We start from the raw sequence: 23,310 nt of genomic DNA, 5'->3' as shown, positions 1-23,310 counted from the left end.
TGCGAGAGATGGAAGTCGTTATCATAAGTTTATGATGACGCACTGCTGATGAGGCTGATGATAACAGGAGAGGATAACACAGAGGGCGAGGTACAGTTGAACTGAGTCATCTTACCGGGTGAACGTTCTTGGCCACCTCTCTGGCTGTGGCGAGAACTGGAGTGTCCACCAGTGAGTACTTGGTCTTGTCCTGGTGCCAGGCCTCACGGTACTTGGCCTAAACAGAGAGACAGAGAGAAGATTGAGTTACCAAAAACTGAAACCTGTCATTGTCAGTTTACTACAGGTGGGTTAACAGAAGACATGAACTCTTAAAGATTATTTTTTTGGGCGTTTTGCCTTTAATGGTCAGGACAGTGTGAGAAATGGGGGAGAGAGAGAGAGTGGGGGGATGACATGCAGCAGAGGGTTGCAAGCCGGAGTCAAACTCGCAGGGCTGACTTTTAATATAACTCAACATTTTATTAAGGCTTAAAGTTCTGCATATTTAAAGCCGTGGCTGCTTTGAGTGGCAGGTGAGCGCCCCCTGTTGACAGCGCTGGTTAGGTAACGTAACCGTGGCGTAACCTAAGATTCACAAAGTGAAGGCGTAGCTGTAGGTCTCATTATTTCAGCTTGTTTTCAGTCAATGAAAGTGCATTTTAACCACTCAGTCACCTAAAGAAGTCTCATTCAGTGTTCAGTTGTACTAAACGACCCTCTAAGGCAGGAAACTCGCGCTGCTTTGCCTGGGGGCCATTTGTCCAAATCGACAGGAGGCCAGGGGCCAGTTAATGAACAAACATTGATCATATTTATCAGTATATATAATAAATAAATTGCCTGTGTTCAATTTTCAGATGTTGGCTGTCGTCACTTATCTTTGCCAAGAGATAAATCCACTAACAGAGCTCAGGACAGGTTCTACGACATCAGGACATCGGAGGCTCAGCCCAGACCTTTGTCGAGGATCTGTGTGATCCTTCTTTCAATAAACCAGCTCTTTTTGGATGCAGTTTTATGCACTCTGGCACCTCAATTACAAAAACATTCCCAGTGTGAATTAATTAATTTTCATTGGGAATAAGAAAATGCTCAGCTGGCCACCCTGCAGCCGATCTGCCCTGTGGGCCGAAAGTTGGGTGTCACTGCTCTGAGGAGTCGGACGTTCAGATTTTCAGATAAACACATTTTGTTTTTCTGGTGGAAATTTGCATAAGCATTACTGCATCACAGCAGCAGGGTTAGCTCCACCTTCTCTACAAAATGAGGTCACTTCTGGCTCCAAAAATCCAAGATGGCGACGGCCAAAATGCTAAACTCAAGGCTTAAAACCACTGGATGACATCACAGAGGCTTCAGACCTGTTTGTATATGTTCTACGCTCTAAACACATCCAGACAGCATGTGAAGAGCAGAGAGTCTTCCTCACCTCGTTCAGGACATCAGCAGCGTTCTTGGCACAGACCAGGTCGACTCTGTCAGTTGGAACCACAAACTTCTGATCATCCAACTTCACACGGTAACCTCTCTGTAAAACACCATGACAGATACGTACACTTACTGCACGTGCACTTTGTCTGGTTCAAATGAATTCTACAGATGATGTAAAAACAAGCGTGCATGAATATCTGTGGTGGGACTTACATCAGCCAGGATCTTCTGGGCGTGCTTCACCTTCATGACATCCACACACTCATGTGGCATCCATCCACATCCACGTAACCATTCCATATCTGCTTTGTACACAGCCTGAGGAAACACAACAGGGAGACGTCTTCGTGAGTTTCCACGACATGAAGGAGTACACAGATTACATTAGAGCTGTTCCAATACCAACTTCTCCGTCACTGGCCATAATGCTGGATCAGGTATAAGCAGGTAAGTATGTTAACAGAGGGTTTAACCTGAGCCTTGACTTTTGTTTTAATGTGGTGGTATCGGATGTTATGTGAGATCAGGTATCAGGAGAGAATAATGATATCAGAGTAGCATACACATGATCAAAAGATCCAAAAAGTATATGTCTATGAATACTGTCCACCAACACTACCATGAACCTACATCACTCTGGAGGTCGTACGCCTTCCTGGCCTGGACAACGTCGTTGGAGTCGGGCAGACATGTCCACTGATGCAGATGAGTCCTGTAGTTGAAGTCGTTGACTTGGATCTGACATTTCTTGGCTAGTTCCAGATTCAGCATGTCAACAGGCAGGTTGAACTTGGTCTTGGACTTGTTGAAGTCCTTCTTGTACAGAGCATCACTGGCGATCTTTGCTGAGTTCATAGCCAGCATGATCAGAGGGTCGTCCTGGACGCAGCGAGCGCCGATGTGGTGGCCCACCTGCTTACGGTAACTCGCCAGGTACTTGTACTAAAAGAGAAAAGACAAAGGACTGAATGACGACGAGCCAGAAAGGATCTCATTTAAGAATCTATTCTATTTAAACCTTTTCCAGATCGTATTCTTACGTTGCTGCTGATATCTCTGGAAGCTTTAGCCTTCACCACGGAAATAGCATCTGCCTTAATGTTGTATCCTCGGGCCTTCTGCTCATCCCACGCCTTGGTGTACAGTTTCTGCAGAGGGCAAGAACATATGATCAAAAACACTGTGAAGACATACTGTAGTGTCACAGAAATCATTCACTGAGCCAATTACACATTCATCAGAGGCAGAACTGATGTGTGCAATAATCCAGACTTACATTGCTGATGTTGATGGCATTGGCCTTGGACAGTTCAAAGGTCGGGGTGTCAGGTGGCAGGTGAATGCTGAGCTTGTCTTTATCCCAGACTTCCCTATATTTCCTCTGTCGGACAGAAAAACAACATGAATGTCTTTATTTTGACGCCCTGGTTCAAACAGGTGTTTGTAAAGTGTTAAAATGTGCTTGTACTAACTTCACTGATGTTGTCAGCGTTCTGCTTGGACAGGACGATTGCAGGGAGGTCGACCACGCTGGTGAACTTGACGGTGCTGGGAGGCTGGCGGTACAGCCTGTCATTGATAATAGTCTGGGCGTGTCTAACTTTGAGGACGTCCACAGAGTCCTGTGGTGACCAGCCGCATCCTCTCAGCCACTCCAGATCAGCTTTGTACACGGCCTGAAACACAAACATCAGTTTTAATCGTCAGGTTTCTGTTCTGACGGCACGATGTCTCTGAAAATGGATGAAGGGATTTTTATTACATTTTTCTTTTGAGGCAGATCTGGATTTAAAATGCTGGGTCTGAATATCTGTGAAACTAACAAACAGACAAACTCCAACAACACTAAGAATGTGTTTGCACGGATCCTAAATATCCCTTTAAGGTTATTTCCATTACGATGACGATACTTTTCGGCGTGACAGCATGAGAGTAAGATAAGAGCTAACAACAAACTGTACAGGCTCTACTCACATCACTCTGTAGGTCGTAAACCTTCCTGGCCTGAACCACGTCACTGGAGTCTGGCAGGCAGGTCCACTGGTGCAGGTGAGTCCTATAGTTGAAGTCGTTGACTTGCTGCTGACATTTCTTGGCCAGTTCGATCGTCAGCATGTCGACAGGCAGGTTGTACTTGGTCTTGGTCTTGTGGAAGTCCTTCTTATAGATGTTGTCACTGGAGATCCTGGCTGCGTTAGCAGCCAACATGATCAGTGGGTCATCGTTAACGCTGAGGGCGCCGATGTGATGGCCACACTGCTTACGGAAACCAGCCTTGTATTTGTACTGGGAGAGAAATACAGTGATTAGTTTCATATTAACGTGTCATGGCAGCAGTGACAAAATGCTGCAGAAGAATTCAGCTTGTGAAGCGAACACACAAATGAGACTTACGTCGCTGACGATGTCGCGGGAGGCCTTGGCTGCTAACACAGAGATAGCATCTTTGGGAAGGAAGTAGCCTTTGTGGATGGTGTCCCAGTAACCCTCATGGTAATATTTCTAGGGAAACAAGAATCAGGCTGTCAGGGTGTCTGATATGTTCACTGTGTGCCATACACCATGACACCCATGGAGCTACAGCCCTTTCACAATTGTTGGTTCTTCAAACTGTAGCACCACCAACAGTCACTGACATCATAACCTGTGAGGTACTAACTGGTTACACATCTACATGAAGAGGGTCTGCCTTACCAGACTGGTGTTGAGTTTATTCTGCTGGGCCAGGAGGATCTCTGGGGTGTCGGGCATGATGTGAATGTTGAGCTTGTCCTTGTCCCAGGCAGCAGTGTATGCTTTCTGTAAACAGCACATCAACACGGTTCAGTCAGAAGTGACTTTATCTGAGTCAGAGAGGATTATTATTATTATCACAAAGCCAACAGAGCTTTGTCTAAAACAAGTCTTCCTCTCTGGTGTCAAACATCACGAAACATTTGGTGCAATACTTCCAATACACAAAACTGAGTGAAATAACATTGAATGTCTGATGTCTGTACCTTGTCCATGTTGGCGGCGTTGGCCTGAGCCAAGGCGTACGGCATGTCTATTGTCTGGGCAGTGAATTTGAAGATGCTGGGATGTTGACGATATTTAATGTCACTCAGGATCTCTCCAGCTTTCTTGGCTTTCTCCACATCAAGTGAACCGATTGGCACCCAGCCCATTCCCTTGATCCACTCCATGTCGGCCTTGTAAACAGCCTGCAGGTCACAGAGGGCAACGAAAAACAGGAGTCACATCAAAAGAAAGAAATATCCTCTCACAGGGTGTTGACAGATATCAGATGATTAAACTTGATGCTTTTTAAGACCTTTTCAATCAGATCATTTTGATCAGACTTAAGAATAAAGTTAAGAAGTACCACACACAGGTAGGTTTAAGGAATATAATCATTAGACAAGTTAGGTTAATCTACATTTTGCCAAAAGCTAAGACAGGATGAGGGGGGAAATATCGATACACAATCGTATTGTGATATTTTTGTGTGCCAAGTATCGAATTTTTATTATATAAATTATTAACATTACAAGTACAAATGAAACTTTAGGTTGCCTATTAGAATAATATGATCAGTCGCTGTGAGATGAACAGACTAAAAACTTTATCTTATTAGATAAAACAGATGTTGACAAAGTTTTTCTTTAGGGACATAATTTACAGTTAAAAAAGGTAATAAACTGCGATTTATTTTATCGCAACATATCTAATGTCACAATAATATTGTATCGTGACGTAGTATCATGATAATATCGTATAGTAGAGGCTCTGGTGATTCCCACCCCGAGGGTGAGGGGATTCAGTTCAGTGGTGGGTTTAATATCTGTAACATCAGCAATGTAAACACGCCTCATAAATTAAAACTAGAGTTTACTAATTTAAATTTAAGGGTTCTTTCACAATCGCCTTGTTTGGTCGGGACTTTTGGATTTTAAAGTTTGATCCAAACCAAAATTGCACCGCAGAGACGGTCTGGACTAAAGTGCTGACCCTTGGTCTGACAAAAAGAAATGAACAGTTAACAATGGCCCGGTCCAATTTGGGAGTAAGAATATTTTTTTGGATGATTCTGACTTCTGGACCAATTATAATAACTTTTGTGAGGCTACTGTCAGGCAGTGAAAGTTATGTAGCGCCTCAGCGTGCAGTGAGTGTGTGTGAGTGACAGTGGCTGCACTAGAGCAGAAACATGATGGCGATCAGAGCAGAAGAGAAGTGAACAGTAAAGTTATGGATTGGTTGTAAATGCTCACATAACAAGATGAGCCACAGTAACACAGAGAGAGGGAGACAACTTTATAAAGAGGAGAGACCACCTACAGACCAATCAGTGTCAAGTATAGTGAGACACAGCTGAAGTAGGTGACGACAGGTCAAAGGTATGTCATATATTGTTCTTTGGTGTGCATGACTGAAATGTAAAGCTAAAACTAACCAGATCACATCTACACAATGTCAGAAAAACGTGAGCCTTGGTTTGAATTTTAAGGTGTGAAAAGGCTCTGAGACATTTAAGAAGCTGCTGACAGACAGCACGCTGCAGTCTTCATTAAACACAGTCTGAGAATGTGTCAGGACTCACGTCACTCTGTAGGTCGTACGCCTTCCTGGCCTGGACCACGTCGTTGGAGTCTGGCAGGCAGGTCCAGTTGTGCAGATGAGTCCTGTAGTTGAAGTCGTTGACTTGGATCTGACATTTCTTGGCCAGTTCCAGACTCAGCATGTCCACAGGCAGGTTGAACTTGGTCTTGGACTTGTTGAAGTCCTTCTTGTACAGAGCATCACTGGCGATCTTTGCTGAGTTCATAGCCAGCACGATCAGAGGGTCGTCATTGACACTGAGGGCTCCGATGTGGTGGCCCACCTGCTTACGGTACCCTGTCTTGTACTTGTACTGTGCAGAGAGAAAGAGTGTGGTGATGATTACCATAATACTGTACAGATAAAATATCAGAGAGGAAGTATCCGTTCATGTGTTACGCACATCACTGATGATATCTCTTGAACGTTTGGCAGCAACAACAGAGACGGCGTCAGCCTTCATGTCGTAGCCCTTCCTGAAGATCTCCTCAACACCTTCCCTGTAGTTTTTCTGAAGGAGAAATGAAACTAGTTGAACACTGACGTTTACTGACACAGATGGAGATCTCTAGTTCTAACAGAAAAAGACCAAACGTACCCTGCTGATGTTGTAAGCGTTGGATCTAGAAAGCAAAACCTCAGGTATGTCAGGGGGCACATGGATCTTCAGCTTGTCGGCCTCCCAGGCAGAGATGTAGTTTTTCTGTGGAGTCACACAGGAAAAGACAAAAACACAAACTGTAAGTGCTGCATGAAGCGTCTTACCATAAGATTCTCCTTACCTTAAGGTTCCCTTAGAAAAGTTGCACAAAGTCACCTGACGACTTGTGCTCAGGATATTTCCTCAAAGACTTTTCATTCTTCTGTTGTGTTTTTATCTTAAGTCATTCTGTGAATCTGGTAAGGCACTGCACTGTCGTCCTTAGCAACTATGTACAGATAAAACCATTAACAGCTGCTTCACCTCAACACAGCGCACCATGGCTGACTATATTTTCATCAAGGACAGCAAAGGTGGGGCGTTGGTAACCTAGTGGATAGTGCCGGCGCCCCATATACAAAGGTGATTCATCACCGCTGCAGCGGTCGCAGATTCGACTCTGGCTTGTGACCCTTTCTGCATGTCATCCCCCCACTCTCTCTCTCTCTCTCTCTCTCTCTCTCTCTCTCTCTCTCTCCCCATTTCACCCTGTCACTGCCCATTACAGGCAAAAAATAATCTTTAAAAAAGGAGAGCAAAGGTGTTCTACAGAGAGTGTTTCAGGACAGGAACCATAACTAACTGACCAGAAGTTACTGCAGGATGATCTCAGGGTTCGTACAGATGGAAGTCAAATTCAAGGACCTTTAAGTACTTTTTAGGCGCTCATTTTCACTTTCAAGGATGAAATTGTTTTCATTGTTTGATGTGACGGGCAAAGGATAAAAAGCAGGAGAATATGCAGAGTGCAGAACACAGCGCATCGATTACTGCACCATCTGTTGAGTCTGAACTCACATGTTCTAACAAACAACAACTCACTGAGATGATCTCACTGTAAAGAAGAACAATAACTTCTGTCGTAATCTGCAGTATCAGTCAGGAGGTATAAAGTCACGTCCTCTCACAGAGTTGTGATTAAACCTGGAGCGGGGTGTGAGTGTTTCTCAGGCTGGTGAAACATCCTGGCCCAGACTATTTACTGGTGTTTACTAACCTGTTTAGGGTGACCATATTTTGATTTCCAAAAAAGAGGACACTCGGCCGGCCACGACATAGCCTACCTAAATGATACTCACAGTTTACTCAAAGATGTCTTATAATTTTAATGTATTTAAAATTTATATGTATGGATAGAAAATTCAGTTATATTACAAAATAATATCTCTCAAAGACAGAAATTCAGATAGGCCCCTATAGATAGGGGACACATACACACACTAGAGTGTGGCGATCCGAGCCCGATGGTACCCGATGGGTCGGGCTGGGTTTGGTCAAAAATGTAGCTATAAATTGTATTCGGGCTCGGGTTGGATTCGGTCAGCTTTCAGTGAAAATGTAGTGTAAAAATAAATAAAATCCTATTGTCTGTCCTGTTTATTGCTTGGGCACTGTTATTTACGTGACAACACCTGAACATAACACACACACACACACACTGGCTGTTTGTTTCTACCTCTCTCCTCGCTGGAAGTCTCGGACCTCCAGCCGCCCGCCTCCGCCTTGATTAAACGCTGAAAATAAAATAAAAGAGGAAGACAGGTTTTTCCTATTTTATCTTATTTTGTTTTATTTCTCCCTCTCCTCTCGCTGGAAGCGTCGGACCTCCTGCCTCCCGCTCCCGTCTCCAACACGGAGGTCTCCCTCTCTGCAGCTGAGCACCCACGGCGCACGCCCGGCCTGTTAAATAGCCTGTAACCACTGTGTGACACAAACTCAGTGCTTTGGTCATTAAATAATGTCGGGCTCGGTTCGGGTTCGGACAGAAATATGCGGCACGTGCCGCAATCTAACACACACACACACAAACACACGGAAAACCAGACATTATCATCAGTTTATAAAAGACCCCCGGACGTGAAAAGTGGACATGTCCGGGCAAAAGAGGACGTTTGGTCAGCCTAAACCTGTTGGCTTTCTGAACTCATTAGACATTAAAATATAACGTGAGCACGGCCATTCTTAGCTTCGTAGTTCTCTAATATGTTGTTCTATAATAGTTTATCGTTCTGTTCTCGTCTCAGTTTTATTCAAGTGCTTTTTCAAGGATCAGTTAAAAACTCAGATTTTCAAGGTATTCCAGTACTTACTGTATATTTCTGAGTGCCAAATCCAAGTACCTCCTCAAACATCTTGTATGAACCATGATTAATTCAGCAGTTAGTCTATTTGTTGTCCAACAAACTGGGGCCGGATTCGGAGCACCTGATACAGCACAGCTGCGCTCTCACTGCTTCCCTGCACTTCACTCTGCCACTGGCTCGTCCTTGTGTGTTATAGGTGATGTTTTTCGGAGTGCATGAGTCCACGAGATGACAGGTTGTCCTAAAGTCTCTCAGTCATCTTCTGAGCAGCATCTTGAAGATTCATACCAAAGAGCAAGACGTGCACTCCAAACAGGTTTTCTTCATCGCTGGATTCCCCGCTGTTTGGAGTCATAGACCGTGTTCATGTGCACATGCAAGACCCTGCAGGACATGAGGGTCCGTTTGCAAACAGAAAAATCTGCTGTTCTCAGATTCATCCTTGTGTATTCATTAACTAGTGCTGGCTTTCATTCCTACGTCAGATAAGATCGTCTTTTCTTTGGTTTTTGGACACTATGAGTCTGTCAGTGAAGATTCTCAGTCATCCAGGTCATGGTAATCATCAGTGCTGTATCGTAAGCAACTGTACTTTCTGAGTTTGTTGAAGATGTTTCACCTCTCATCCAAGAAGCTTCTTCAGCTCCAAAGGACTGGTGCGGAGTCACAAGATTTTAAACTCTGTGTGGGTATGAACCCTGACAGAGTCATTAAGGTCACATGTGAATCGCTGACCCACCCAGCCATCTTGTGTGTCGTTACGGTTAGATGGGTCCAGGTGAGAATGGGTGTCTAGGGAGGGATCCAAGACTGCATTGTAAGTCTGAGGTGATACGACACCATTTATACTGCGACTCTGCACCAGACCTTTAGAGCTGAAGAAGATTCTTGAAAGAGAGGCAAAGCATCTTCAAGAAGCTCAAGCAAGCCCAGTTGCCTACGATACAGCACTTGCGGCACTATGAGCCCTTTTTGGTGCTACAGGACGACAATTTCTATTTAAACACTACTAAAATAGTGGGTTGGTGTTCCGTTACCGAGACAACTGTGAAATATTCATAGCACATTTAAGCCGTACTGTAAAATGTCTTCAGGAATCAGTTTGAGATATCTGTTGTCTTTAACTGAGAAAACATGATACCTTAAGTTAAATCCTTAGCTATAATGCTTATGATGCTTCACTAAACCATCCACAGGAAAGGACTGAACAAAGAAGAGATGTGATATCTTTTATTACCTTGTTCATGACTTCAGCGTTGGCCTTGGCCAGGACCATGGGCATGGAGGACATGTCAGTTGTGAATTTCTGTGTGTCTGGTTTCAGCCTGTAGAGATGGTCACTAAGAATTCTTGCAGCATTCTTGGCCTTCAACACATCGATTGAACCAATGGGGACCCATCCTACGCCGATGACCTCATCCATGTCAGCTTTGTACACAGCCTGTTGAGACAACATGTAAAACACGTGAGCAAAGTCCACATGGCGTGATGTGTTAAGGTATGTTGAATCTGTCACAGAAGGACTCACATCACTCTGGAGGTCGTAGGCTTTCCTGGCCTGGACGACATCGTTGGAGTCTGGCAGGCAGGTCCACTGGTGCAGGCGGGTGATGTAGTTGGCGTGGTTGACCTGAATCTGGCATTTCTTGGCCAGCTCAAGACTCAGCATGTCCACAGGCAGGTTGAACTTGGTCTTGGACTTGTTGAAGTCCTTCTTGTACAGAGCATCACTGGCGATCTTTGCTGAGTTCAGAGCCAGCATGATCAGAGGGTCGTCCTGGACACAGCGAGCACCGATGTGGTGGCCCACCTGACTGCGGTATCCTGTCTTGTACTTGTACTGATAATATCAGCAGAAAGAAATTACTGTTAGAGCTAGGACATGTCTCGTGTGATGTCTTATAGAAATGTGCCGGTCATATAAAAGTATTCAGTTCAGTATGAGTCACTCACGTCACTGATGATGTCCCTGGAGGCCTTGGCAGCCTTGACGGAGACAGCATCCGCAGGGAGGAAATAGCCTTTGTTGATGGTTGCCTCAAAACCTTGTCTGTAGAGTTTCTGAAAAGTGACAAATATAAATACTTCTGTTAACAGTTTGAACAAACAGAGGTCTAATCATGGCACTTAATTCTGGAAAGCTTCAGGTTCCCAGTACAACATACCAGATGCAGCAGGGACCATCCCCTTATCATGTGCAGTAAGAAGAATACTTACCCTGCTCACGTTGATAGCATTCTGCTGAGACAGGAGGATCTCAGGTGTGTCAGGCTGGATGTGCACCTGGGTCTTTTCCTTGTCCCATGCCTCTGTGTAAAGACGCTGGAAGAATCCACAAATAACTTAAGTGTTAGTAAATGGTATTGACTTGAGACATCGCCAGAGACAGATCTAAACGTACAGTCATTATTTACTCTAACAAAAATAAATATGTATTTTACCAAATAACAGATAATTCAAACCTTGTTCATGGTGTGAGCATTATTCTTTGCCAGAACGATATTCATGGCGTCTGTGGTGCTTTTGAAGGGGAAGATGCTGGGGTGCTGGCGGTAGCTCCTTTCACTCAAGGCTTCCGCAGCCTTCTTGGCTTTCTCCACGTCAAGTGAGCCAATGGGGACCCAGCCCAGGCCCTGGAGCCACTTCAGGTCAGCTTTGTAGACGGCCTACAAAGCGCAGGGACAGAAGATTCAACTTCTGACACACTCAGTGGCATCAACATGAAATTAAAGGCTCAGAGAAACAAATAAGCATGGGAGGCTGAACTCACATCGCTCTGGAGGTCATATGCATGTCTGGCCTGGACCACATCGTTGGAGTCTGGCAGGCAGGTCCACTGGTGCAGATGAGTTCTGTAGTTGAAGTCGTTGACCTGAATCTGGCATTTCTTGGCGAGCTCCAGGGTCAGCATGTCCACAGGCAGGTTGAACTTGGTCTTGGACCTGTTGAAGTCCTTCTTGTACAGAGCATCACTGGCGATCTTGGCTGAGTTCAGAGCCAGCACGAGCAGAGGGTCGTCCTGGACACAGCGAGCACCGATGTGGTGGCCCACCTGATTGCGGTATCCTGTCTTGTACTTGTACTGGAAGAAATGTGAAATAATCACTGGTTAGAATGGGAGCAGAATGGGAGTCAGGGCCTCCAGCTATCAAGCCTCTCTCCTGTGGAAACATTTTTCAGTTTTAGTCCGGAGACACCGTCTCCACATTTAAGAGCAGGCTCCAGACTTTCCCTTTTCATAAACCTTATAGTAGGGGCTGACTCAGGCTTGCCTTGAACCAGCCCCTACTTAGGCTGCTCTGACTTCCCATGATACACTGAGTTACTTTATGTTTATGTCTGTTACTAGCTCTGCCTCTTTACCGGAGTCTTTGGACTTTGTGACCTGGCTCAGGATTTTCTCTGGGTTTGTTTGAGACCAAGGTGGCAAAGGCCTGTGGTGGGGGGCATCTTGACAGTTGTACTTTTAGATACGCCCCCGCCCCCCCCTCTATTAAATATGAAAGGAGGCCCCCACATGCTTGAGCTTTACACTGCTGACTTGTATCATCAGAACAGACATGTCCTGTGATTTTCAGCCTCCTATGATTATATTTACTCTTTACAGCAGGCACATCCTGACAGTTGAGAATATTACTGTCAGATATTGTCCCCCCTCTATTAAATATGAAAGGAGGCTGGAAATCACAGGACATGTCTGTTCTGATGGTACAAGTCAGCGGTCCGGAAATGTGCGTTTCTCTTCTATAATACACATTCTACATCTCGGAGGCGACGTCTTTCCACATACAGTAAACAGTAGGAGAGACACAGTCCGAAGGGGAGCCTGGCTTTGGGTTGAAATAATTTATTTACTTTAATCTTTTGCTGAACTATGATTGCTTGCCTGTGGTAAAATGAATTTTAAATTTCTAATGCAACTAACATGACACTTAAATGAAGCACTTACATCACTGGCGATGTCCCTGGAGGCCTTGGCTGCCTTGATGGAAATGGCGTCACTGCGCATATCGTAGCCCTTCTTCTTGGCTTCTTCATTTGCCTGTTTGTACAGTTTCTGTAAAAAACAAACACAATCATTCCACAGACGTTCAGCACATCAATGTAACACTGAAAATAATCTATGAATACAAGTAGCTGTGCCACCATGACTACTTCATTCTCCACTTACGTAGCTGTAGTTGATGTTGTTTGCTTTGGCGAGGAGAACATCCATAGCGTCAGGCATGATGTGGATCTTTGACTTCTCATTGTCCCAGGCTTCACGGTACGCTTTCTGCAACATGAGAATGTACTCACATTATAATCTCTGCAAGTATGCATTTCTTATAGTTAAATCATTTCCTTATCATATCCATGTGCAGGAAATAATTATGTGAGGATGGTTTCGTACCTTGTTCATGACCTGAGCGTTGGCCTTAGCCAGCACCAAGGGCATGTCCTCAGTGGTGAGTTTGAATTTGAAGGTGCTGGGGTGTTGACGATACCCTCTCTCAGCCAGGGCCGCAGCAGCAGCCTTCGCCTTCTCCACATCCAGTGAACCTATAGGCACCCATCCAACACCCTGCAACATCCTCTGGTCCTCCTTGTACACAGCCTGGACACAACAGAGAGGGTTTATTATGGTCACTGTTCTTCATGAACATGCTTCCTTCCATGGTATAACTTCAGGGATACTCACATCGCTCTGGAGGTCATATGCATGTCTGGCCTGGACCACGTCGTTGGAGTCTGGCAGGCAGGTCCACTGGTGCAGATGAGTTCTGTAGTTGAAGTCGTTGACCTGAATCTGGCATTTCTTGGCGAGCTCCAGGGTCAGCATGTCCACAGGCAGGTTGAACTTGGTCTTGGACCTGTTGAAGTCCTTCTTGTACAGAGCATCACTGGCGATCTTGGCTGAGTTCAGAGCCAGCATGAGCAGAGGGTCGTCCTGGACACAGCGAGCGCCGATGTGGTGGCCCACCTGATTGCGGTATCCTGTCTTGTACTTGTACTGGAAGAAATGTGAAGCTCTATGGTTACGTGTTCAGTAATACATGTATGGTGACTATTTATCATTGTTAAAATCCAACAGCTTACATCACTGGCGATGTCCCTGGAGGCCTTGGCTGCCTTGATGGAAATGGCGTCACTGCGCATATCGTAGCCCTTCTTCTTGGCTTCTTCATTTGCCTGTTTGTACAGTTTCTGTAAAAAACAAACACAATCATTCCACAGACGTTCAGCACATCAATGTAACACTGAAAATAATCTATGAATACAAGTAGCTGTGCCACCATGACTACTTCATTCTCCACTTACGTAGCTGTAGTTGATGTTGTTTGCTTTGGCGAGGAGAACATCCATAGCGTCAGGCATGATGTGGATCTTTGACTTCTCATTGTCCCAGGCTTCACGGTACGCTTTCTGCAGACACAGAAAAATAAGAGTTTATTCATTTTATGTATTCTGATGAGAGAGGGATATATTCATCGTATCACGACAAGTAGTTCAACAGTCATTTTGTGTTATTTAACCCACTACACTATGAGGACTAAAGATTTCATACCTTGTTCATGACCTGAGCGTTGGCCTTAGCCAGCACCAAGGGCATGTCCTCAGTGGTGAGTTTGAATTTGAAGGTGCTGGGGTGTTGACGATACCCTCTCTCAGCCAGGGCCGCAGCAGCAGCCTTCGCCTTCTCCACATCCAGTGAACCTATAGGCACCCATCCAACACCCTGCAACATCCTCTGGTCCTCCTTGTACACAGCCTGGACACAACAGAGAGGGTTTATTATGGTCACTGTTCTTCATGAACATGCTTCCTTCCATGGTATAACTTCAGGGATACTCACATCGCTCTGGAGGTCATATGCATGTCTGGCCTGGACCACGTCGTTGGAGTCTGGCAGGCAGGTCCAGTTGTGCAGATGAGTTCTGTAGTTGAAGTCATTGACCTGAATCTGGTTCTTCTTGGCCAGTTCAAAGGCCAGCATGTCCACAGGCAGGTTGAACTTGGTCTTGGACCTGTTGAAGTCCTTCTTGTACAGAGCATCACTGGCGATCTTTGCTGAGTTCAGAGCCAGCATGAGCAGAGGGTCGTCCTGGAGGCAGCGAGCACCGATGTGGTGGCCCACCTGCTTACGGTATCCTGTCTTGTACTTGTACTGATAATGAGAAACAAGACAGCTGATCAAACCACAGTGGTTATGGCAGAGCAGTAATATCAGCAGCAGTATTATGTTCAGTCTTTGTACACATGAGGCATGTTATCATGTATCTGATGACATTCATACTTCAGTGAATCAACATGAAATAGTATACTACATTACCAAACTAATCTACAGCACAAAATGCTGCTGAAACAATAAAATGATATTAAGAGTTAATGATATTTTTAATTAGAAATATATGTGCTAATTGTAGTTAATTGTAATTAAATTGTTTTACGTCGCTGGCGATGTCCCTGGAAGCCCTTGCTGCGAGGATGGAGATGGCGTCATTGCGCAGGTCGTATCCCTTCTTCTTGGCGTCTTCATTTGCCTGCTTGTACAGTTTCTGTATAAAAGCAGAAACCAAAAACCTTCAACCATCTTCAAACTGGTGGTGTGTTACTGAAGAAGTGGTTTTAAAGCTCTGACAACATGTTAACTTATAGGAGAATGTTTGAGGACTCACCAAACTGTAGTTGGCTTTGTTTGCTTTGGCCAGTTGAACGTCCATGGCGTCAGGCATGACATGAATGGTTGTCTTGTCTTTCTCCCAGGCGTCCATGTAAGCTTTCTGTGTGTTAAAGTAAGTTTTTCAGATTAGCTTCCATTCATGAAAAAAAAAATTTAGAAGAAGATTTCTTTGACGTGAATTCATAATGACATCAACACTGATCTCAGCTGATAACATGAGACTGCTCCTAAATGTGATGTATTAAACTGGATCCAGTTTTCAGCCCAGTCAGCTGAAACATTTTTTTTTAAGATTTGAACACATTCACTTTGGGTCCAAATGATATCACACAGATCAGAGTTATATTGTATAACAAAGGCCCGAGGGCGAAGGTCATCACAAAACCGCCATCCTCAGACTTTGCTTCAAGCAGAGGCACAAAATGAAGGTTTCCTTTATCACGGTCATTTTCAGTGATCGCTGAATGTTTCGCTTCATTTGCAAGAGACAACACAAATATTTAAGGTTGAAACATCAGCGTAGCCTTTTTACACGGCCTGTTCCAGGACGAAATGTCATGCCGTCATTTCAACTCCTTTATAAAAAGTTTGGTTGTGGAATTGGGGGACAGGGTGGTGTCGCCTTTACGCTGGCAGCACAGGTTCTGTTCAGGGTTATACATTTCTGAAAAATAGCTCAGATATGAAACACAACTAAATGTTATAAATACCTTGTTCATGATCTGAGCGTTGGCCTTAGCCAGCACCAAGGGCATGTCCTCAGTGGTGAGTTTGAATTTGAAGGTGCTGGGGTGTTGACGATACCCTCTCTCAGCCAGGGCCGCAGCAGCAGCCTTCGCCTTCTCCACATCCAGTGAACCTATAGGCACCCATCCAACACCCTGCAACATCCTCTGGTCCTCCTTGTACACAGCCTGGACACAACAGAGAGGGTTTATTATGGTCACTGTTCTTCATGAACATGCTTCCTTCCATGGTATAACTTCAGGGATACTCACATCGCTCTGGAGGTCATATGCATGTCTGGCCTGGACCACGTCGTTGGAGTCTGGCAGGCAGGTCCAGTTGTGCAGGTGAGTTCTGTAGTTGAAGTCATTGACCTGAATCTGGTTCTTCTTGGCCAGTTCAAAGGCCAGCATGTCCACAGGCAGGTTGAACTTGGTCTTGGACCTGTTGAAGTCCTTCTTGTACAGAGCATCACTGGCGATCTTGGCTGAGTTCAGAGCCAGCATGAGCAGAGGGTCGTCCTGGAGGCAGCGAGCACCGATGTGGTGGCCCACCTGCTTACGGTATCCTGTCTTGTACTTGTACTAGAAAATAGCAAGTGTGAGAGTTTTCAGAACTGAACTCTGTTGAGGCAGTAAACATACGAAATGATATATGCACTCGAGTATAGAAGTAACCACACAGTTACTTACATCACTGGCGATGGCAGTGGAGGCTTTGGCAGCCTGGACTGAGATGGCATCAGCACGAAGGTTATGGCCCTTCTTCTTGGACAGCTCGTTGTCCAGTTTGTAGAGTTTCTGAAGAGACAGAGAGAATACACAGTTTTATTTCATGATCGGGTGTATTTACGATTCTGATTGGCTCAGGTTGTCCATTAAAACCTGATAATGAACAGCTACTTAGCACAACACTGTCTGTTCACTACCCTGAATTAATGCACTGGCTGTATAATGGTATCAGCCTGTATCTAATGTGAGTAACCATAGCAACGGGGAAGCAGTCTGTTTACAATGTCTTACCAACGCTGAGTCTTTAAGTACCTCGTCCTCTGAGCACCACAGGACGGAGACTGTCTGTCCCTCAGACCTCGCTTCGTACCACATCTGTGATCATCTCACATCACACTTACTGTTCAGTCTGAGTGTGAAGGTTGTTTCAGTTTTTACCAATAAAGATGCCCTGACCTGTTTCGTGTATCAGCTAACAGGCTAAATGACGTGTTGCTTGAAAAACTGCTCGCCCTGGCTCTATTCTTTAAAAAGCTTTGTGCACCTCCGACCTACTGTGAGAGCAACAGTGAGCCTTTCCTCAGGCTCCATCAGGGCTCCATATCCTCCCTGAATGTTGTTGCTTGTTGTATATCGGGACAATTTGTCACACTCCATCTGGCAGAGTTCACTCGCTGTATGTTAGGAAGAGGCGTGATCCCTCACATAAAGGAAAGCTTGTTAACTTTCCAAAGAATATACAGATGCACCATCACAGTAATGTACCCACTTCCTGTTTGCCAGGACACGTGCTGTCAGTGCTGCATGTTACAGATCATGACAAATGATGAAACAATGTGTGTGAAAAACAAAGGTATCACACCGTACCTCACTGACGTTCTTCTTGTTTGCTCTGGCAAGAACGATGTCCATGGCATCAGGCATGATGTGGATCGACGTCTTGTCTTTCTCCCAGGCAGTGATGTAGGATTGCTAAAAACAGTGGTTACTTGTTGGTTTGATATCTCAGACATGAACGCTACAGAGAAATATTTGTACTTCATATCCAGTACCTTATTCATAATCTGGTTGTTGGCAGTGGCCAGAGTCAGATCCATGGAGTGCATGTCCTTAGTGAATTTGAAATTGCTGGGATGTTGGCGGTACTGGGGCTCACTGAGGATCCTGCCGGCTGTTTTTGCTTTCTCAACATCCAACGATCCGATTGGGACCCAGCCGATTCCCTTCATGAAGCTGTCGTACTCACTCTTGTACTGGTTCTGAAACAATGCAGCGCAGACACAAAGAGCATTGGGAACAGTCATGTCAGTGTTTGGACTGTTTGAAAATCTTCTACAAATAAAGACACGTTGTTAATAAGCTGAAGTCGGACTCTCTACGTACATCACTGGCGATGAACTGCATGTTACGAGCAAGCACCAGGTTCATGGCGTCAGGCAGCACGGTGTAGTGGGGGTTGTGCTGCTTGTATCCAGCCATCGTCTGAGCAGCAGAGGCCTGCTTGGCGTGGACCACACTCAGCATGTCCACGGGGGAGTGGTACTTCAGCTTGGACTTGTGATAGTCCTTCTTGTAGTTCTTGTCGCTCTGAATCTTCGCCACCTCCATGTAGTGAACCAGCAGAGGGTCGTCCTGCAGGCTGCGGAAGCCGACGTGGTGACCTCTGGCCTTCTCGTACGCCAGCTTGTATTTGTACTGTGACAGCAAACACATGTTGTGTCACTCACGACTGTATTGGTTTATAATATGAATCTAAACAGGTGTATTGTGAATTGATTTAATACAGAAAGGTTTTATAACGTACATTGCTGGCGATAGTGGTACCACTCTTGGCAGCAATGATTGGGATGGCGTCTGCTTTGAGGTTGTGGCCTTTTTTGGCCATCTCCACGAGACCGGCTTTGTACAGTTTCTGTAAACAGAGAAATAAAACAGTGCTTACATTTACAATCTGATCACCATTAACCATGTGCAGTCATGACCCAAAGTAAGAGCCCAACACAAAATGGGGCACAAACCCATTTTGATTTGATACCCGTCACGTGAATGGAAACACTGAGGCGTGTAATATGCCACCGGACACCACAGGGGTGCCGTACTGTTATACTTTCAAATGTTTAAGTGGCATCTGAGCACACTGGACTGCCAGCTCCATCAAATGAAACATGCTCAACGTCACCACACTGTACGACTGTATGGGCTGTAGCAGGGGCTGGGTACCCAAACCAAGTATTAAACTGGCCCTGGGGCCAAATTATTAAAGACTGCAGTATTGATAAACTTTATCGGTTCTGATATCAGTTTTGGAAAAATTCAAGATATATTTCTTGTTCACTTAGGCCACATAAACGTTCTCTTGTACAGTTTTTATCTCACCGACTCTGATTCTAATTTGCAGTCAAATTAAGAACGAGAGCTCTCTGTGTCCGAGCCTCACAGCCTGCTGCATGTGTGAGGGGCGGGTTGGTAACTCCTGCATGTGAGAGCAGAAACATCTAGTGAACGTCCATCACATACAGGCCGAGAAATGCACCGTCTCCTACCGCCTAGCTCCTCGTTCATCTCCTGTCATTCCGTCCATGTCGGATATGCTCTGGTCTACAACAGTAAGTCATTCAGGTTTCTTCCATTTTTATTGTTAAAGATTTTTTGGGGAGTTTTTCCTGATCAGTTGTGAGGGTCCCAGGACGGAGGGACAAACTGTGATTTGTGATATTGGGCTTTATAAATAAAATTAGAAATTGAAATTAAATTCTAAACATTGCTGTAACAGAATGTTAATTTATATGATGTACTTACAATGAATTCTGTTCTTATTTTGTTTATTGTCTTTTTTGTAAAATCCCCCAAAGAACTGACAGGAGTAGCGCTAGAGTACCAGAACAATAAGCAGTATCACTAAGAGTCGTGGTAGTATCTTTAAAATCTTTATGATGCCCATCTCTAGTTGTAGCTGCTCTGACAATTGGCCGACAACACATCACATTAAATCAAGGGACACCTGCAGTGATTGGCTGTCAGCAAAACCATACAAATAGTCATTTTTTCCTAGATGTGAGAAAAAAAGGATCAAATGCAGTTAGCGTTTGACTCTGTGCGGCTCACTTCAGTCAGTACCTTAGAGGTCTGAACTAATACCAGTACTGGTTATGTTACCTAGAGTTTGGGACCAATACCCAATGGTACTTTTTCGATATCTTACTTTCTCTTTAATGACAAGCTACAGTGGTGACGTAGTGGAGTCGAAAAAAAAGTCTGCTCCTCTGCTCTTTTCTAACCACAAGTAGAGCTAATCTGTCTGTCTGTCTGTCTGTCTGTCTGCTCGATTGGCGGTGATGGTAGGCTGTTACTAAAATTATATAGAAGACAATAGACAAGGGGCAGATGAGCTCTGCAGTGAAAGTATCCGTATGTGGCTTTCAGGCTTTGGAGCTCCTCGTGTGACACTCCTGCCTTTTATCTAAACTCAGTCTCCCCTGTGCTCTCAGGTACCAACATTCAGCACAGATGGATTTAACGTGCATCAGTATGTGGTAGATCAGATGTAATTCAGTCGATACCCTTAAAAGTACTGACTCTGGTTTGGTAACCAACTCTCGTGTTGAGTGCTGATACCTCGCCTTAGTGTTAACTGTTAAAAGCAGCTGATTCGTCCTCTTACGTTGCTCATGTTGAGGGCGTTGGCTTTGGCCAGGACGATCTCAGGAGAATCTGGCATGACGTGGACGTTCAGTTTGTCCTTTTCCCAGGCTGCAGTGTATGCTTTCTGTAAACACAGAGGAACAGATGTGTGATGAGCAGTATGAACAGTATGATCAACAACATTTCTGTGGCCCTGCTCTTCAGAGTCAGTGAAGCATGCTGCACCTTGTTCATGATCTGGTTGTTGGCAGTAGCCAGAGTCAGGTCCATTGAGTCCATCAGCTTGCTGAACTTGTAGTTGGACGGATGAGTACGGTACAAATTGTCACTCTGAATCTGACCGCCAACTTTAGCAGTCTCAACTGCCAGTGAGCCGATAGGGACCCACCCAATACCTCTGATGTAGTTGTTCCACTCAGACTTGTAGTCAGCCTGAAAGGAAATATAAGTACAACAATAATTAATTGTTATAGGCCTTTATAAATGGTTATAAATACTGTGGCCAGCACAGCTGGTATTTTAACATTTCAGACTCACATCACTACACTGGACATTCATAGTGCGAGCCAGCACCAGGTTCATGGCGTCAGGGAGGAGAGCGTAACTGTGCTGGATCTGTCTGTATCCAGCCATCCTCTGAACAGCAGAGGCCTGCTTGGCGTGGACCACACTCAGCATGTCCACGGGGGTGTGGTACTTCAGCTTGGCCTTGTGGTAGTCCTTCTTGTAGTTCTTGTCACTCTGCATCTTCGCCACTTCCATGTAGTGAACCAGCAGAGGGTCGTCCTGCAGGCTGCGGAAGCCGACGTGGTGACCTCTGGCCTTCTCGTACGCCAGCTTGTACTTGTACTGTGACAGGAAATAAATACTTGTTTACCATGTGTGATGGATTGTGGTGGATAATCTGCTTGATTTGGTTCAGGAATTTGTTTCCAACTTACATTGCTGGCAATAGTGGTGCCGGTCTTGGCAGCAATGATTGGGATGGCGTCTTCTTTGAGGTTGTGGCCCTTATTGGCCATCTCCACAAGACCGGCTTTGTACAGTTTCTGTGGAAACAGATAAACTGCTGAGAACAAAATAAAATAAGAATACACATATATATATATAGCCATAAAACTTCAATTAGTAGCCCAGGCCATTATTAGCTTAAATCCCTGAACTCAAGGGGCCTATATTTGAGACAGGCCTTTAATTCCTTTCACACAAACTGTTGCTCAGCAAAGATCAGGAAATACGATCAGACTGTTTATTTAAAGCTATAGTGCATAACTTCTGTCGCCTCCCAGTGGATAATGCGTTATTACAACTAACAAGCCGGCGGCACTTCCATGTACACAGAGTAACACTTGCCTTTGTGGTAGGATCCACTTCTGAACCGCATCTCGGCCGCTTCTCCGCCATGTTGCTTTCTCTTTCTACCTGCGCTCTACCTCTTGCTATGACACTCTCCGCTCTTCCTCCCCCTCCCTTCTTGTTGTGAGGAAGCATTTCCTGTGTGCCAGCGCAGGATTGTCGCCGGTCGACACGCATACTAAAAATGATATATATTGAAAAATACCGCGAGATGTTAGAGGAGCCGATCGGCTTAATCAGCATTGTGTCATCTCCTCTAGTAGTGGCTTGGGTGAAACGGACATTTATGGACCTGTAGAAGTTACGCACTATAGCTTTAAACCAGTCTGAATATTACTGTGTAAAATTAGCATGTAGCTCCAACAGACAGAGCATCAGTGAGTTATAGCCCCCGACACACCGACACAACTCCACTACATCCTGTTAAAACTATCCTCACAACTTGGATTAATTTTCATGAAAAACCCTTTTGGTTCTTTTGATGTGAGGACTCTGACAGACTGAAGGAATATGAATGACTTACAGACACATAATCTGAGGGAGCCAACAAACTGCTTTATACATCCGAAGAACTTCTATAAAAACATGAACTGCTCTGTAACCAGACCAGGCCTCTAACTGAGACAGGCCTTTATATGTCACAATGTGTGACCACATCGGGCTGGTAAAAGGACTGAGCGTTTAATTGGGACCAGGCTTTTAACTGAAGTCTACGGAACATATATATGTATATATTTATGTTATGTGATTGAATGCCGTACGTTGCTCATGTTGAGGGCGTTGGCTTTGGCCAGGACGATCTCAGGAGAATCTGGCATGACGTGGACGTTCAGTTTGTCCTTTTCCCAGGCTGCAGTGTATGCTTTCTGTAAACACAGAGGAACAGATGTGTGATGAGCAGTATGAACAGTATGATCAACAACATTTCTGTGGCCCTGCTCTTCAGAGTCAGTGAAGCATGCTGCACCTTGTTCATGATCTGGTTGTTGGCAGTAGCCAGAGTCAGGTCCATGGAGTCCATCAGCTTGCTGAACTTGTAGTTGGACGGATGAGTACGGTACAAATTGTCACTCTGAATCTGACCGCCAACTTTAGCAGTCTCAACTGCCAGTGAGCCGATAGGGACCCACCCAATACCTCTGATGTAGTTGTTCCACTCAGACTTGTAGTCAGCCTGAAAACATAAAGAAATGAGACAGTGACATGATGATGCACATGACCTCTTCAGTATTTTTCAACCTGGTCTCTATTGTCCATGTTTTTGTGTCTAAGTGACTGATGGAGACAGTTTTTGAAAGTGGTCCAGCGTTAAGTGAGACAGCAGCAAAACCATCTGCAGTGTAATCCCTGTGTGCAACTGAGCGCTGTCTATTCATGTCCACTAAATGAGTTTTTGTCACTGACAGGCTCAGA

The 23,310-nt window shown here is 44.9% G+C and overlaps 1 protein-coding gene across 43 annotated transcripts in view; it reads right to left on the bottom strand.

Annotated features, from left to right (window-relative positions):
- neb (nebulin) overlaps window positions 1-23,310 on the bottom strand; it is a 95,899-nt gene that overhangs the window by 44,965 nt on the left and 27,624 nt on the right. For all 43 annotated transcript variants that reach the window (XM_078174770.1, XM_078174807.1, XM_078174774.1 and 40 more), the window contains 43 exons: window positions 22,865-23,071; window positions 22,659-22,763; window positions 21,483-21,590; window positions 21,079-21,390; window positions 20,767-20,973; window positions 20,561-20,665; window positions 18,704-18,811; window positions 18,283-18,594; window positions 17,952-18,158; window positions 17,767-17,871; window positions 16,861-16,968; window positions 16,441-16,752; window positions 16,153-16,356; window positions 15,438-15,542; window positions 15,210-15,317; window positions 14,615-14,926; window positions 14,327-14,530; window positions 14,080-14,184; window positions 13,858-13,965; window positions 13,460-13,771; window positions 13,172-13,375; window positions 12,950-13,054; window positions 12,728-12,835; window positions 11,549-11,860; window positions 11,241-11,444; window positions 10,996-11,100; window positions 10,732-10,839; window positions 10,307-10,618; window positions 10,016-10,219; window positions 6,593-6,697; window positions 6,398-6,505; window positions 5,996-6,307; window positions 4,413-4,616; window positions 4,108-4,212; window positions 3,808-3,915; window positions 3,388-3,699; window positions 2,886-3,089; window positions 2,690-2,794; window positions 2,454-2,561; window positions 2,044-2,355; window positions 1,627-1,731; window positions 1,412-1,510; window positions 116-217 (listed from right to left, as the gene is read on the bottom strand). In XM_078174770.1, the coding sequence (XP_078030896.1) occupies window positions 116-217; window positions 1,412-1,510; window positions 1,627-1,731; window positions 2,044-2,355; window positions 2,454-2,561; window positions 2,690-2,794; window positions 2,886-3,089; window positions 3,388-3,699; window positions 3,808-3,915; window positions 4,108-4,212; window positions 4,413-4,616; window positions 5,996-6,307; window positions 6,398-6,505; window positions 6,593-6,697; window positions 10,016-10,219; window positions 10,307-10,618; window positions 10,732-10,839; window positions 10,996-11,100; window positions 11,241-11,444; window positions 11,549-11,860; window positions 12,728-12,835; window positions 12,950-13,054; window positions 13,172-13,375; window positions 13,460-13,771; window positions 13,858-13,965; window positions 14,080-14,184; window positions 14,327-14,530; window positions 14,615-14,926; window positions 15,210-15,317; window positions 15,438-15,542; window positions 16,153-16,356; window positions 16,441-16,752; window positions 16,861-16,968; window positions 17,767-17,871; window positions 17,952-18,158; window positions 18,283-18,594; window positions 18,704-18,811; window positions 20,561-20,665; window positions 20,767-20,973; window positions 21,079-21,390; window positions 21,483-21,590; window positions 22,659-22,763; window positions 22,865-23,071 (7,605 nt within the window). The remainder of the gene's footprint in view (window positions 1-115; window positions 218-1,411; window positions 1,511-1,626; window positions 1,732-2,043; window positions 2,356-2,453; window positions 2,562-2,689; window positions 2,795-2,885; window positions 3,090-3,387; window positions 3,700-3,807; window positions 3,916-4,107; window positions 4,213-4,412; window positions 4,617-5,995; window positions 6,308-6,397; window positions 6,506-6,592; window positions 6,698-10,015; window positions 10,220-10,306; window positions 10,619-10,731; window positions 10,840-10,995; window positions 11,101-11,240; window positions 11,445-11,548; window positions 11,861-12,727; window positions 12,836-12,949; window positions 13,055-13,171; window positions 13,376-13,459; window positions 13,772-13,857; window positions 13,966-14,079; window positions 14,185-14,326; window positions 14,531-14,614; window positions 14,927-15,209; window positions 15,318-15,437; window positions 15,543-16,152; window positions 16,357-16,440; window positions 16,753-16,860; window positions 16,969-17,766; window positions 17,872-17,951; window positions 18,159-18,282; window positions 18,595-18,703; window positions 18,812-20,560; window positions 20,666-20,766; window positions 20,974-21,078; window positions 21,391-21,482; window positions 21,591-22,658; window positions 22,764-22,864; window positions 23,072-23,310) is intronic.

Source organism: Epinephelus lanceolatus, chromosome 14 (genome assembly GCF_041903045.1).
Source record: "Epinephelus lanceolatus isolate andai-2023 chromosome 14, ASM4190304v1, whole genome shotgun sequence".
NCBI lineage: Eukaryota > Metazoa > Chordata > Actinopteri > Perciformes > Serranidae > Epinephelus > Epinephelus lanceolatus.
The sequence above is the reverse complement of the archived record's forward strand: the minus strand, read 5'-3'. Positions and strand labels throughout refer to the sequence as shown.